General features: G+C 58.7%; 1 protein-coding gene across 10 annotated transcripts; it reads left to right on the top strand.

Annotated features, from left to right (window-relative positions):
* Positions 1-3,871: 3,871 nt before the first annotated feature.
* On the top strand, positions 3,872-13,852 carry LOC119155343 (P-selectin-like). Of its 10 annotated transcripts, XM_037403868.1 has the most exons (17): positions 3,872-3,984; positions 4,528-4,618; positions 6,852-7,241; positions 7,339-7,446; positions 7,559-7,741; positions 9,877-10,062; positions 10,201-10,386; positions 10,519-10,704; positions 10,835-11,020; positions 11,155-11,340; positions 11,476-11,661; positions 11,796-11,981; positions 12,166-12,351; positions 12,510-12,632; positions 13,028-13,058; positions 13,251-13,306; positions 13,526-13,852. In XM_037403868.1, exons 1-16 carry the CDS (start codon positions 3,982-3,984, stop codon positions 13,303-13,305), a joined length of 2,472 nt encoding a protein of 823 aa, XP_037259765.1. In that variant the 5' UTR covers positions 3,872-3,981; the 3' UTR covers position 13,306; positions 13,526-13,852. The 10 variants fall into 10 exon arrangements, with proteins under 10 accessions (XP_037259765.1, XP_037259767.1, XP_037259766.1 ...); XM_037403870.1 differs by lacking the exon at positions 11,155-11,340; XM_037403869.1 differs by lacking the exon at positions 10,835-11,020.
* The last annotated feature ends 182 nt before the right edge of the window (positions 13,853-14,034 follow it).

The following is a 14,034-nucleotide window of genomic DNA, read 5'->3' on the forward strand; positions in this document are numbered from 1 at the left end:
TGGCCTGTTCCGTTGGCTGTCAGACCTCCACTGCCTGGGCCGCCCCTGTGCCCAGCCAGCATGAAAGCTCTAGGTATTGCTCTCATGCCAGGAAGATGGGTGCTATCAAGGGAGGGGCAGTCAGATCGGTGGCCTGTCCCAGCTTTCCAGGGATGCACGGTGCCATGGGGAGCCGGGCAGGGTGCAGGCAGAGCAATCACAGTTCCCAGGAGCATCTCTGCAGGCTGGGTGGTTCTGCTGTCACTGAGGACAAGGGCTGCCTGCATGGCAGCAGGGCTGTGGCACATCCCCGCAGCTGCACCCCAGCAGCCAGTACCCACCCTGTGCCCCAGTTCACTGGCAGGGCAGAGGTGCTGCCTGGGGTTCCATGGGTGGGTAGAGCTGCTTGTTTACTCCTTACCACACAAGCCGTGAGATAACTTCGGCATTATCTACGCCCCCAGCATCCTGTTTGGTGAGCCCTTATCTGTGCCACATGCACGTGTTGCTGCTACCAGGCGCCAGGGATTCAGCAGGCAGCATGGGCAGGAGTACCCAGCTGGTAGCAGTGCACAGTGAAAAGGGTCTCCATCACTGGCGTAGCTGGGGAAAGGCATGAGACAAAAAGCTGTCCTACAGCTGAGATTAAAGAAATGTCTCTGAGAGGGACCAGATGAGGTGGGCAGGAGTGATTTGCCCAAAACTACCTCTGTGTCCCGTAGCCAGGGCTGCTCCAGTGCCATGAGGTCCCTGTGGGTGGGGGGTGCAGGGTGCCACAGCCCCTGGGCTGTCTTGGAAGCAGCCCCATGCTTCTGGTCCTGGCTAATCCTTGAAACCATCTCACACCCTGCAAGCCAGGGTGGCACACAGATAACACACCTTCCTGTGGGCAAACACCCAAATTGTGAGAAAGATTTTATCGGGTGCCACTTTCCTCTGGGGCTGTCACAGGAGGATCCAGCTGCTCAGGCTGCAGGCCAGGCGTCGCCCTGGGAGACATGCCCAAAGGCACCCTGCCGCTCAGGGACACCCTTTGGGTCAAACACCCCTTGGGGGGCACCTGTGGTGAGGGGGAGCCGCCCCCTGCCCACACTCAGGAGGTGCCTCTGAAGCTTCAGAGAGAGCAGCCTCAGTCCCCAGGGTGGAGCAAGGGGATGGCAGCAGCGGGGCTGTATGCTGATGGGATGTGGGTCCTCACCTCCTGCAGGGGCACTGCTTGGGTGCCCCCTTGCCCCGGTAGGCTGCTGAGCCCTCCCCAAGCAGCAGGGGCAAGAGGGGCTCCCCAGGAAGGTGCCCCCTGTATCGCTGGCAGCAGCCAAGCCGGACGGGCTGTGTCAGGGTGACTCGGTTCCTCTGCGGTTTGCAGGGAGACATTGCACAAGGAGGGGAACAGGCTGTGCCAGCGTCGGGTGGGAGCTTCTAGCAAAAACAACACAAGCGTTCCTCTGTATGGGGCAGGGGTTGATGGGGGTGCCCCTTGCACCCCCTGCCCCAAGGGTCTCACTCCACCAGGTCCTGGGCACTCCCCGGGGACACATTGCAAGGCAGAGCCTGGACTTGGCCCTGGGGCATCTGCCCACCTCTGCCAGTGCCCACCTCCCCATGCAGCATGTAGAGCCCCTGGCACCATGGGTCCCATCCACACCTGGGTGATGCCAGCACTGTCAGGATGCTCATGCAAGCATTGCACCCTGCCCTGCACGTGGCACCCTGCCCACAGCACGGCTGAGCACACTGAGAAGGAGCAGAGCACCAGGCTGGGTGGGCAGTGATGGCTGCAGCGGCCAGGCTGCTTTGCCCCAAGGAGCCCTGCAGTCACAGCCTGTGGGTGGGTTGCCCAACGCCACCAGCTGCATGGCACCCTCAGCAGTGGTTTGCAGGTGGGAGTGGAGCACACTGTCCCTTCCCCACAGATACAGCCCATGGGAGGGCTCTCATGGGAGAGAGAGCATCACCTCTGTCTGTGGCTCAGGACCCAGGCACGGCAAAGGAGGCACATTTCCATTGAGATACCTGTAGAGTATAGAGGGACAGTGAGGAGGTGACACAGGAAAGTGTCTTTGTACCTGCTCCCTTGAGCCCACTCCAAGCAAAGCCCTGGCTTGCAGCTTGTGCTGTACCCTTGGAGGGGTGGCTGGGGGGACAGGATGCACCATCCCGCCTGGAAAATGCACCATCCCATGGGAAATCCCTGGGCTGCTCAGCCAGTAAGGCAGGGATGGGCCCTTCCTTGGTAAGCGGTAAAGCAGGAACCCAGCGGGGAGCATGTGCCCTACAGCATCCTGAATCCTTCATGCTGGGCCAGCCTGGAAACCCCCTGAGATGTGGAAGGACTCCTGGTGATTAGCCAGCTCCCCACAGAGCTGCAGAGCTGACTGGGTTCTTCTCTCCCTCCCACCATGTGTACCTTTTTCCACTACCTGCAAAGCAACCCCCAGTAGCTGTCCTGCCTTGCAGGACCCTCTCCCTGAGCCTGGGTACCTGTGGGCATGGGGTACTTGCCCATGTAAAAAAGAGCTTTGAACTTGGCCACATTCTGCCCTTTGCAGCAGCAGCCTCTGGGTCTCAGCCACCTTGCTTCGGTTTTTAAAACAATACCAGAAACTATTTGTAGTTACAAAAATAAAGGTGGGGATTTTTTTTTTCCTGCTGCTCTGCCCTACCATGTCAGGTTTCAGCAGAAGTGAAACTGGCAGGGGCACAGCCTGCTCCCCCACGAGCACCCCTCTGACCCAGTTGGTCTCCCACCAGCCCAGGTTTGGAGGTGTCTCCTGCCCCAGCAGCTGCCCCTCAGCCTCTCTGCCTGCCTGGCTGCTTCTTCCCTTGCCATAGTTGCACACCCTTTGCACGTGCACTGCTAGAATGCGAGTGCTCCTGAATTACTGGATATGTAGGCTCATCCTCAGCAATTCCATAAAAATAGACAATTGCAGTAAAACATTTTGTAAGGAAGGTATCCAGAGACAGGAACTGAGTTTCATTTACATTGGCAAAGTATAGTCATTGTAGTGGGTTACGGCTTTTGTGGGATGGGTTCCTCCTTTTGTCTAGTGTAAGTCCTCTTGGAGCAGCATCAACTTCTCTGGAACTGGAAAATGCATGTGACCTGCATGGCTCTTGCCTGGCTTTAGCTGGAAGTGAGCAGAGCAATTCCTGCAGAAAGCCCGGCCAAGACAATTTTATTTAGAAGCAGAACAGGGCAAGGAAAATTTATGATGATTCAAGAATGATCCAAGGGGAGGTGGACACAATGAGACATGTCCCTGAAGGATCAGTGGAAGTTCCTAAAGGATATTAACAACTCAGGGAAGTTCCTCTGGCATTTTCATGGCCCTTTCTCATACAGATTTGAAGGCAAAGACAGGAAAATACCTTGTGTAACTTTATTGGTATATGAGGATTCATAGCCAGAGCAAAAAGCCTGCAAGTGAGGAGAGCATCCGGCACAGGAGCCAGGAGGCTGCGAGCCACGCTTCTGCTCAGCCCCTGTGGGAACTCATCACACTTCATCCCTCCTCTGTCCTCTGATTGCTGGTGCAGGCACTGCAACGTGGACATGGTGGGTCAAAGAGGTCTCAGTGCCCTGGGCACCTTGGGCTGGGGCTGGACCCCCCTGGGGGGACCTTCTCCATCTCCTGGGGGGCTCAGGCAAGCTCGGCTCGTTGGCTTGTTGCGAGTTGGCTCCTGTGGCTGTCATGTGCCCATGGCAGCGTGGGGATGCACGCAGGTCCCTCGGCAGGGCTGTGGCCAGGGCTGCCCCTGCTGTTCCCCTCTGGCTCTGGGCTGGGAGCGGGGTCTCTGGGGGTGGGAGAGCCCTTCGGTGGGGAGGCGGGGACGCGGGGCAGGATGCGGGTGGCAGCGGGGCTGGGGCGGGAGGGGAAGAGGCCAAGGGCAGGGAGCGATGCTGTGCGTGGTTAGAGGAAGTGTGAGCGCTGCTGCCCGCCGACAGCCAGACGCACTGGTGCTGCCGGCAGTCGGGCAAGGTGCGTCTGCAGCACCGACATGGTAGGTCCCACTCCTCTCCTTGGGCACGAGTTGGGGTCTGCCTGGAAAAGGGGGTTACGGGACAGCAGGGCTGCGGGCAGGTGCTGCCAGGAACCAGCAGCGCTGCTGGGGACCCTTGGGACGGACCCAGGCTGCCCCTGAGACTCTGCCCCGAGCAGCGAGGCTGTGCCAGGTGCACAGAGCACTGCCAGGCACACTGCTATGGAGGCAGATACCAGCCCTGGGTGGGTGGGGAGGGGTGGGGGGCACAGGGCATGCCCTGGACTTGGGGGCTCCCCAGGAGTGAACTGCACTGCTGGCACAGCCTCCCTCACTGTCCAGCTGTGCTGCAGGCACAGCCCCCACAAAAGTACCTCGCCGGAGGGGCCCTTTCTGCAGCAGAGCTGTACCCGGCTGGCAGCATTGTGCGTGCCTGCATGTAAGCTGGCACAAGCGACATGCGTTTGTGGCTACCAGGACCACCCGGCAGCGGTGTGGGTGCACTGTGGGGTGTGTGAGCCCCCGTGGAACATGCATGCTCACACCTTCCTCCCTGGCATGCAGGGCACTGCTGCGGGACTGCGATCTGCTGGGAGGACGTGGGCTCTGAGTTCTCATGGCATCTGCTACCTGGGCATCGCTGCCATCACATGGGGTAAGCCACCTGCTGCGGGCGTGGTAAGCCCAGCGGGACCCTGTTGCCGAGGAGCCTGCAGGTCCAGGAAACTGGAGGAGGACAGCAATGTTATTCTGGGGGCTTATCAGTCATACTCCCTGCAGCTGCTAGCCCAGGACTGGCTCCTTCTGGGCTGGGAGGGGGCCGCATCTCTTGGGGCCAGCTCCCCCCAGCCAGACCTATTGCAGGACCATGCTCCCCCAGGGAGGATCAGGACACATGTGGTGTCCCCACAGGGTTCCCCAAATGCAGTATGGCAGCTGGTGCATTGCACCGTGATCTGGAGAAAGGCAGCAGCAGCTCGGCTCCCTGCCCATGCCCATGCTGCAGAGCTGGGCACAGCCACAGCCACAGGACCCACAGGTGCAAGGGTTGGGAACACACCTGGGGCAGCACCACACAGAGTTAAAGCTGCTAACTAACATCAGGAAAAGACATCAGAGTAGAAACTAATTTGGTTTTACTGCCTGTAGGATATTTCCTTCATTTTGGCATTGTACAGAGCAAAACCTGCCGATGCCTGCTTTGTCCCTAGGGATCCTGCAGTGAGCTGGGTTATTTTCAAAGGACCTTTTGTGATTGAGCTAAGGAACAGAAGTAAATGCAGAAGTTCCAGGGGGAGGCTGAGATTTAGCTCTGAGGGGAAAACAAAAATGCAAAGGCACCCCAAGTGCTGTGGATGCTGAGCACCACCCTGGGCAGGAGACTTTGGGGGCTGCCAGAGAAGCCAAGGGGTCAACACGTAGGCAAACAGCACCCACCATGGGGTTCAACTCCAGGTGGGGCAGGGAGAGGTAATGTAAGGCTGAGGGGAAGGAGTGAGGATGAGCTGTGCTACAGAGTTGCTAGGGGAGCTGGAGGAAAGAGGCAGGAGAGCATATAGAGGATGGGCTCCCTGGGTCCTTTTTGTTTTAGGGATGGGGTGTGTGAGGGCAGCAGGGCAGCTGCTCTGAGCTGTGCTGGGGAGGCAGCGAGGGCCAGAAGGTGGGTGGTGGGAGCTGAGGCCAGGGCAGGCTCCCAGGAGGTGCCCTGAGCTTCTGTTCTGCAGCTCCAAACTCCCAAGGGGTGAAGAGAATGGCTGTTGAAGGCCACATTTTCCTCAGTTTTCTTGAACGAAGTGGATAGTTTGCTCTTTCACAAGGAAAACCAGACAAATTATGGGAACTCTGCTTAGAAAACTGCATAACTACTGACCAAACCAGAGCCCTAATTAGACTTTGGAAGCCCTAGATTTGCATCTAATCTGCAATGCCCAGGCCCTGGCCTGCATGACCACAGTGTGATATGATCCCCTGAGATGCAGGGTACCCCAGGCCAGTTATTTGGAGCGATCTTTGATCCCCATCTAATTTTCTGCGCAGATAGAGATACAATCCCCATATCACTTTCTGTAGTTGTGGAGATGCATGCTACTGGAGAGGAGGGAGGAAGACTTTTTTGTGGCTTAAACACTTAGATTGCATCAGGTTGTGGTGAGAAATGCTGTAAATAAGAGCAGGAGAACTTCTGGGTGTGGGTTCCAGTTAATCTCTGGCTTTGCCCTGCATGGTGGGCATGGCTAGGATGTGAACTTCAGTGTTGCAAGACAGTTGTTTTGCAACACTGAATTTTATAAGACTCTTTGACCATCTCTGGCTCAGATGAGCAGCTTGGGATACAGATGCTTTTGGGGGTGAGGCCATGCTCGTTCCTCTGCCTTGATCTAAGCTAACTCTCATGTAGAAGCATAAAGCAGGAAAATTGAAGTGGTACACTTCTGTGCTCAAGGAAGGAACCACATTTAAGGAACCATCTTGATGTTGGGTCTTCCCCTTTGGGAAACCTTTCTGGGCAGGGGGGCAGGGCTGTGGGGCTGGGCTTTCACCCCTTGAGCAGGAGGAGGCATCAGCACTTGGGACTCTTCTGCCACCTGTGCTCTGCCCACCCCATTCCATGCTTCCCTCTGTCTCAGCCTTCACCCCGTCTCCTCCACCTTCCTCACCCCCATGCAGTCCCCCCTCTGCCCTGCCCAATCCACCCACATCTCTGTGTACCCTTAGAGCACCATTATTGCCCACTCTTATCCCTTCCTCCTGTCCCCTTGCCCAACTGTTCACTGGCATCTCTTGGCCCTGATGCCAGCCCTAGCCCACCCTCATGTCCCAAGGGACCCCATCCCCAACCTGGCTCCCATCTTTCCGGCATCGACCCTGGACCTCACTCTCTCTCGCAGGTGTGGTGATGCGGATGGAGGTGGGTGCCTGGAAGTACCACTACAGTGACCAAGGGGACTACACGTGGGAGCAGGCCAGGAACTACTGCCAGACCTTCTTCACTGACCTAGTGGCAATCCAGAACAAGCGGGAGATTGAGTACCTCAATGAGAGCCTGCCCTTCCACAACCGCTACTACTGGATTGGCATCCGCAAGCTGAACGGCATCTGGACCTGGGTGGGCACCAAGAAGGCACTGACGAAGGAGGCGGAGAACTGGGCAGCTGGGGAGCCCAACAACCGCCGCTCCAACCAGGACTGCGTGGAGATCTACATCAAGCGGCCACGGGAGTCGGGCAAGTGGAACGATGAGCCCTGCAACCGGAGGAAAAAGGCACTGTGCTACCAGGGTGAGCGGGGGGACTGTGGCACAGGCCCAGATCAGGTGGGCTGGGGACCTCAGAAGGGTGACCAGTGGCTCCTGATGACCATCCTCTGTGTGCACAGCCTCCTGCCCACCCATTCCATGCAGCCAGCGCGGCGAGTGCGTGGAGACCATCGGGAGCTATCATTGCGAGTGCTACCCTGGCTTCTATGGCCCCGAGTGCGAGGCTGGTGAGGCAAACATCCCCATCCCTCCATCCATGCTGGAAAGCCTGAGCCCTGGCATCAAAGCGGGCAATTCTGTTGTGCTCCTAATGGGCTGGCGGTGCCACATCTCTCCCAGTTGTGCAGTGTGCTGAGCTTGAGCCCAGGGGAGCACGCATGAACTGCAGCCATCCCTACGGAGACTTCAGCTACAACTCCACCTGCGTGTTTGGGTGCCACGAGGGGTTTGAGCGGCAAGGGGCTGGCACGCTGCGGTGCCTGCCTTCCCAGAAGTGGTCAGCAGACATCCCCACGTGCACAGGTAGGGCCTGCCAGGGGGTCTCGGGGATGCAGCATTGATGCTTTGGGGGGGTCAAGCCCCGTGTGCCCAACACTGCTCAGGCAAGTGATGGGCTGCACTTGCTGTGCCCCAGCCCTTTGCAGAAGCGGCTCCCGGTGTTCCGTATGGGGAGCAGTTCCCTGATAAGACTGCAATGGGCAGAGTGGCTGTGAGCTCTGGATGAGCCCCCTGCTTGCCCTGGCTGTCCCAGTGCTCTTGCTTGCTGACCTGAATCCCACCCAGGTGCCAGCACCCTGCATGGTCTGAGCATGAGGGCAGGAGAGTGTCTTGGCATCTCCATCATCCTGGTGGCACCATCTCCATCTCCCCCTGCTCACCCCAATCCACTTTGGGAAGGTGCTTGGCATCTCAGGAATCCTCAGAGAAGATCAAAGGGTGGCTGCTGTTGTGGCCAGGGGAAGGGTGTATCCCAGCGGGGCTGGGCTGCCTTGAGCGGCAGCAAGGGCCTCTGAGATGAGCTTAGGTATAAGCTGGGAGGGACAAAACAGGGCAGGAAGCCACAAAGGAGAGAAAGCTGCGGTACATCATGCTGCAGGGAAAGTCTTCCTGTCAGCGGCTCAAAGGTTCACAGCCAGGTGCCAGGCATCCCAGAGAGGTGCTGGGCTTTTTTGGGGCGTGCGAGAGCCTTGCTCCACCTTCCCTGTGCTGTTGCGTGGTGCATCTGCAGCCTTGCACAAGGGTGGGACAAAGCAAGGACTGGAGCAGACACAGAACACAGCTGGGGACCCTCTGTGTTGGGAGTCCCAGCAGGAGGGGTCGGGGGCAGGCAGGGTCTCTGTATAGATATTTAAAAAATAAAATCCTGCCTTGAAGTTACTGCTGCCAATGATACTTGTTCTGGCTGGGCCTGTGGTCCAGCCCGGGGCTTGCTTTAGGCAGCTGAGACCAGCAAATCTTTCTGTGGTTAAGGGGAACGGGCATGGAGATGTGACTGTCCCGTGGCCAGCAGCCCCCACAGTGGCAGGGTCAGAGGCTGGCTCCCAATTTTGTGGAAGTCCTCCCACACAAGCTGGGCTGAGCCTGCCTGCTCCAGGCTTTCCAAGTTCCCAAAGGTTTGCTTTCCCAGCTCACTGTTTTTTCCTGCTGGCTGTAAGTATGATTTATTTTTCTTTTTCGCAATGAATCAGAAGAGTCAGTCAGCCGCCTTTGCTAATTACGAAGCTGCATTAGCAAACGTTGCCAGTTGGGTTTACTCCAAAAACAAGCAGAGGTTCCTGCTGCAGTGAGGCTGATGCTACTGCAGACACTATAAGGGGCAAGGCTGCCTGCCCTGCCCTCGCACGCGCTGCCGGGTGTCTGCCTGCAGCCCTCACGCCCTCAGCATGCCCTCCCCACGCTGCAAAGGTAGAGCCTGGGCTGCCTGCTGGAAGGTGCATCAGTGCTGGGTTTTGGGGCCCCGATAGACACCTCCAGGGATTCTGTGGGAAACCAGGCTTGCCTGTAAAATAGCTGTGAAAGGAAAAGTCTGCCAAGGAAAGTCTTCGGTGTCAGCCTGAAAGGTGTAGGAAATGGGGTCTGTCTCACCGGGGCTGGGTGCCGGTGATGTTAGGTGTGCTCCTGCCACTAACCTGCGGTGGTCCTGCAGGCAGGCAGAGCCGCTCGCCACAGCAAATGTTGGGTGCTGCCATGGCATGCAGCGAAGCACACCCCAGGCACAGCCTGGAGGGGCTGGCACGCAGCCCCTGTAGCCATCCCATCCCCATCCCCTACAGCCCCAAAGCCACCTGGGTGTCCTTCCCACTGCTACTGTGACAAGAATGGAGGCAGGTCTCTGCTCCAATCCAGGGAGGGAGGCGAGTAGGACTGTAGCAGCCATGGTCCTTCATCCTGGGGGCTGCAACGCCAGGGTAGTGCAGGGGATGAACAGGGCTCTGGCAGAGCAGCAACTTCCACCACCAGGAAATCATTCCTATGGCAGAAAAATCATTGCACCAACTACATTACTACTGTTTTTGAAGAGATGAGACTTGTCTGGGTAGGAAAGGCAAATCAGAGACATATCACCAGAGGTTTGGTTTTGCCTGATCAGGATTCAGCCCTAATCCTTAGATTTAACCTCATCTATCTTGTCTCTGAGACCTGCTCTCCCATTGCAGCCATCACCTGCCCAGAGCTCAGTGCTCCAGACCGGGGAGAGCTGAACTGCTCCCACCTCCACGGGGACTTTGCCTTCGGCTCCACGTGTTCCTTCTCCTGTCAGATGGGGTTTGAGCTGATGGGGTCAGAGAGCCGAGAGTGCACAGCCACAGGGACCTGGACAGGGGATGCCCCACGCTGTGAAGGTAAAGCTGCTTCTAGAGCAGAGATCAGGGTGTCATTGGCCTTGGGGAGACACTAGGATGTTCCCCAGCCTCTTGGTTCCAGCAGTTTAGCCTCCCAGTCCCCAAGATCCGCTTGAAGTGTGCCCCTTTGCCCTGCAGCCATCACCTGCCCTGTGCTCAGCGCTCCAGACTGGGGAGAGTTGAGCTGCTCCCACCTCCACGGGGACTTCACCTTTGGCTCCACGTGTGCCTTCTCCTGCCAGGCAGGGTTTGCACTAATGGGGCCAGAGAGCCGCAAATGCACAGCCACAGGGACCTGGACTGGGGATGCCCCACGCTGTGAAGGTAGAGTTGCTGCTCGAGGTGTCCCAGACCTTGGATTGACCCTGGGATGTTCTCCAGTGTCTTGATCCTCTCATTGCAAGTTGAGCCTCATAGTCTCCAGGCTCCTGCTGAAGTGTATATCTATCCATGCAGCTGTTGCCTGCCCAGTGCTCAGTGCTCCAGACCACGGAGAGCTGAACTGCTCCCACCTGCATGGGGACTTCACCTTTGGCTCCACGTGTGCCTTCTCCTGCCGGCCAGGGTTTGCACTGATGGGGCTGGAAAGCCACGAGTGCACAGCCACAGGGACCTGGACTGGGGATACCCCACGCTGTGAAGGTAGAGCTGCTGCTAGAGCTCAGGGTGTTGCTCCCTTTGGGTGACAATAGGATTTTCCCCAACCTCTTGTCCCCACACTTTAACCCTGTAGTCCCCAGCTCCTTCTTGAAGTGTATCTCTGTCCCTGCAGCCATCACCTGCCCTGTGCTCAGTGCTCCAGACCACGGAGAGCTGAACTGCTCCCACCTCCATGGGGACTTTGCCTTTGGCTCCACGTGTGCCTTCTTCTGTCAGATGGGGTTTGCGTTGATGGGGTTGGAGAGCCGAGAGTGCATGGCCACAGGGACCTGGACCGGGGATGCCCCACGCTGTGAAGGTAGAGCTGCTGCTTGAGGTGTCACAGGCCTTGGAATGACCTTGACATGTTCTCCAGTGTCTTGATCTTCTCATTTCAACAGTTGAGTCTTGTAGTCCCCAGCTCCTGCTTGAAGTGTATCTCTGTCCCTGCAGCCATTGCCTGCCCTGTGCTCAGTGCTCCAGACCACGGAGAGCTGAACTGCTCCCACCTCCATGGGGACTTTGCCTTCGGCTCCACGTGTGCCTTCTCCTGCCAGGCAGGATTTGCGCTGATGGGGCTGGAGAGCCGAGAGTGCACAGCCACAGGGACCTGGACTGGGGATGCCCCACAATGCAAAGGTAGAGTTGCTGCTCAGCGTGTCACAGGCCTTGGGATGACCATGGGATGTCCTCCGGTGTCTTGGTCCTCTCATTGCAACAGTTGAGCCTCGTAGTCCCCAGGCTCCTTCTTGAAGTGTATCTCTGTCCCTACAGCCATCACCTGCCCTGTGCTCAGTGCTCCAGACCACGGAGAGCTGAACTGCTCCCACCTCCATGGGGACTTTGCCTTTGGCTCCACGTGTGCCTTCTCCTGTCATACGGGGTTTGCCTTGATGGGGTTGGAGAGCCGAGAGTGCACGGCCACAGGGACCTGGACTGGGGATCCTCCACACTGTGAAGGTAGAGCTGCTGCTTGAGGTGTCACAGGCCTTGGAATGACCTTGACATGTTCTCCAGTGTCTTGATCCTCTCATTTCAACAGTTGAGCCTTGTAGTCCCCAGCTCCTGCTTGAAGTGTATCTCTGTCCCTGCAGCCATTGCCTGCCCAGTGCTCAGTGCTCCAGACCACGGAGAGCTGAACTGCTCCCACCTCCATGGGGACTTTGTCTTTGGCTCCACGTGTGCCTTCTCCTGCCAGGCAGGGTTTGCACTGGTAGGGATGGAGAGTCGCGAATGCACAGCCACAGGGGCATGGACTGGGGACACCGCACAATGCAAAGGTAGATCTCATGATCACATGCATGTCTGGAAGTGCTCTGTTGCAGCAGATTGCTTTCCCCAGTGTCCCCTTTCCCTTAACACCCCTGGTCTGGCAGCTCATCCCCTGGCTCCCCAGCCCACATGTCCCCACCCCACCACCATCATTCCTGTCCAATTGATGCTGCCCCTGTGCTTTATCTGCAGTCATCAGCTGCCTGGTGCTGGACCCCCCCAGCAGAGGCCAGCTGAGCTGCTCTCACACGCATGGGAACTTCACATACAACTCCACGTGCACTTTTTCCTGCGAGGAGGGGTTTATTCGGAGGGGAGCAGAGGTGCTCCGATGTGCGGCCACAGGGAACTGGACTAGGCATGCCCCTGTCTGCACAGGTATGATGGGACTGCTTGGTCCTCTAGCACGGGGGGGGGGGGGGTGTCTAGCTTCCTGCAGCACATCGTGAACATGGCAGGGGGGCACCCCAGAAACCTGGGTGCTGTGACGTCCTTCTGACAGCTTTCTAACCTGTGGGTCTGTGGATCTGTTTCAGAGGACGGTGCCACCTTCTTAAAGGAAGTCTTGGCTTACAGCAGTGGCACAGCTCTGGCAGTAGCCGGCATTGTGCTCTCTGGGATGCTCATTGCCCTCCTTGCCAAGCGGCTCAGCGACAGAGGTACAGAAACACCTCCCACAGCACACCGTTGCTTTGGCCAGGGGCTCTCAGGCAAGGTGGTTACGGAGTCCCAGAGAAGGGTGGGATGAACAGAAGAGTTTAACAATGTGATTGCCTCAGTCCACATGTCTCCTTTGCTGTGAGTTGCGGGGGTCCTTGGCAGTTCGGCCAGCTCAAAGGGTCGGCAGCCAGGTTTGGAGAGCCAGAAAAACACCTTCATTGCAAAGGGGAAGAAGGCAAATGCTTCAGCCCCCACTCCCCCCTCCATCCCATGCTTGCCAAATGGTTCAATTTCAGATGCCGCTGCTGGGGCTTCCCACACCCTTCCCTAATCAAATCTGGTTATTTCTTTTCTATCTGCTCTGTCCCCATGGATGTTTTGACACTGTTACCAGATGAGAAGAAGAAGCTCCTGAACCCCACCAGGTGAGAGCTGTGCTCTGCGGGAGGGTGGCTCTGCCCGTGCCCATCACAGCCCTGCGGTCACCCCGCTGCCACCCAGACCTGCCTGGGTGAGGCTGCTTTTATAAGTGGGAGCATCTTCAGGGCTGAGCCAACCCCTGCCCTTCACACCCTGCACTCTCCCGCACGGCTGACACCCTTGTGCTTGCCTTCCAGTGACCTCGGATCACCGGGCATCTTCACCAATGCAGCGTACGATGCCAACCTGTAAGGTGAGCGCTGGTGAGATGCTCGCAGCACCTTGCCCTCTCACGGCATGCTGGCAGCGTTCCCCCCTGCGCCTGCTTGGCAGGCACCCGTGGAAAATTCACCTGAGCAGCTGCTCTCCTGGCTGGGGTGCTCCCAGGTGGGGACACCCCTTGGGAGGGGAAGGGGGGGTCCCGCTGCTTTGTACTGCACCGAAGGAGGTGACGGCTCTCCTGTGCTTGCAGCCTGGCCGTGACCAAACCCCACCGCGACCGCCGGTGCCGCAGACCCGGCGGGAGTTACTGCCCGGGCCCGGGGGGCTGCGTGCCCCCGCCAGAGCCCGGGCCGCCGCTGCCAGCGGAGACCGCAGGTGCGCCCCGGCCCCCGAGGAGCGGCGCCGCCTCCCCGCAGCACCCACCCACGCACGAAGCCCTCGGAGGACCCGCCCGGGCCCGCGGGGCGCCCACCCCGGCCCTTCCCCGTAGGGAGCGGCCTCCTGCCCGCGGGCCTCGCCCCGCGGCTCCCCCCACTCGCGCTTGTGGCGACGGGCTTGTGTCAGCGGGGCCGGAATAAACGCCTGTGTGTAACGAGCCGCCTCTGTGAGCTGGGGGGCGGGCGAGGGGTGGGCGGCCCCCTTGAGGGCCCGGGGATGAGCGGCGGGCGGGCGGCCCTCCTGAGGGCCTCCGTGGGCCGGGGGACGCGCGGGGGGGCCCGGGGGTGAGGGCGGCGCAGGAGGCCGCGCCCCGCGCTGTGT

This window comes from Falco rusticolus, chromosome 11 (assembly GCF_015220075.1).
Source record: "Falco rusticolus isolate bFalRus1 chromosome 11, bFalRus1.pri, whole genome shotgun sequence".
In the NCBI taxonomy this organism is placed as follows: Eukaryota; Metazoa; Chordata; class Aves; order Falconiformes; family Falconidae; genus Falco; species Falco rusticolus.

Coding starts and splice junctions, on each gene's coding strand:
- LOC119155343 (XM_037403868.1), top strand. Junction 10,387..10,518: donor GGATGCCCCACGCTGTGAAG/GTAGAGTTGCTG, acceptor CTATCCATGCAG/CTGTTGCCTGCCCAGTGCTC. Junction 10,705..10,834: donor GGATACCCCACGCTGTGAAG/GTAGAGCTGCTG, acceptor CTGTCCCTGCAG/CCATCACCTGCCCTGTGCTC.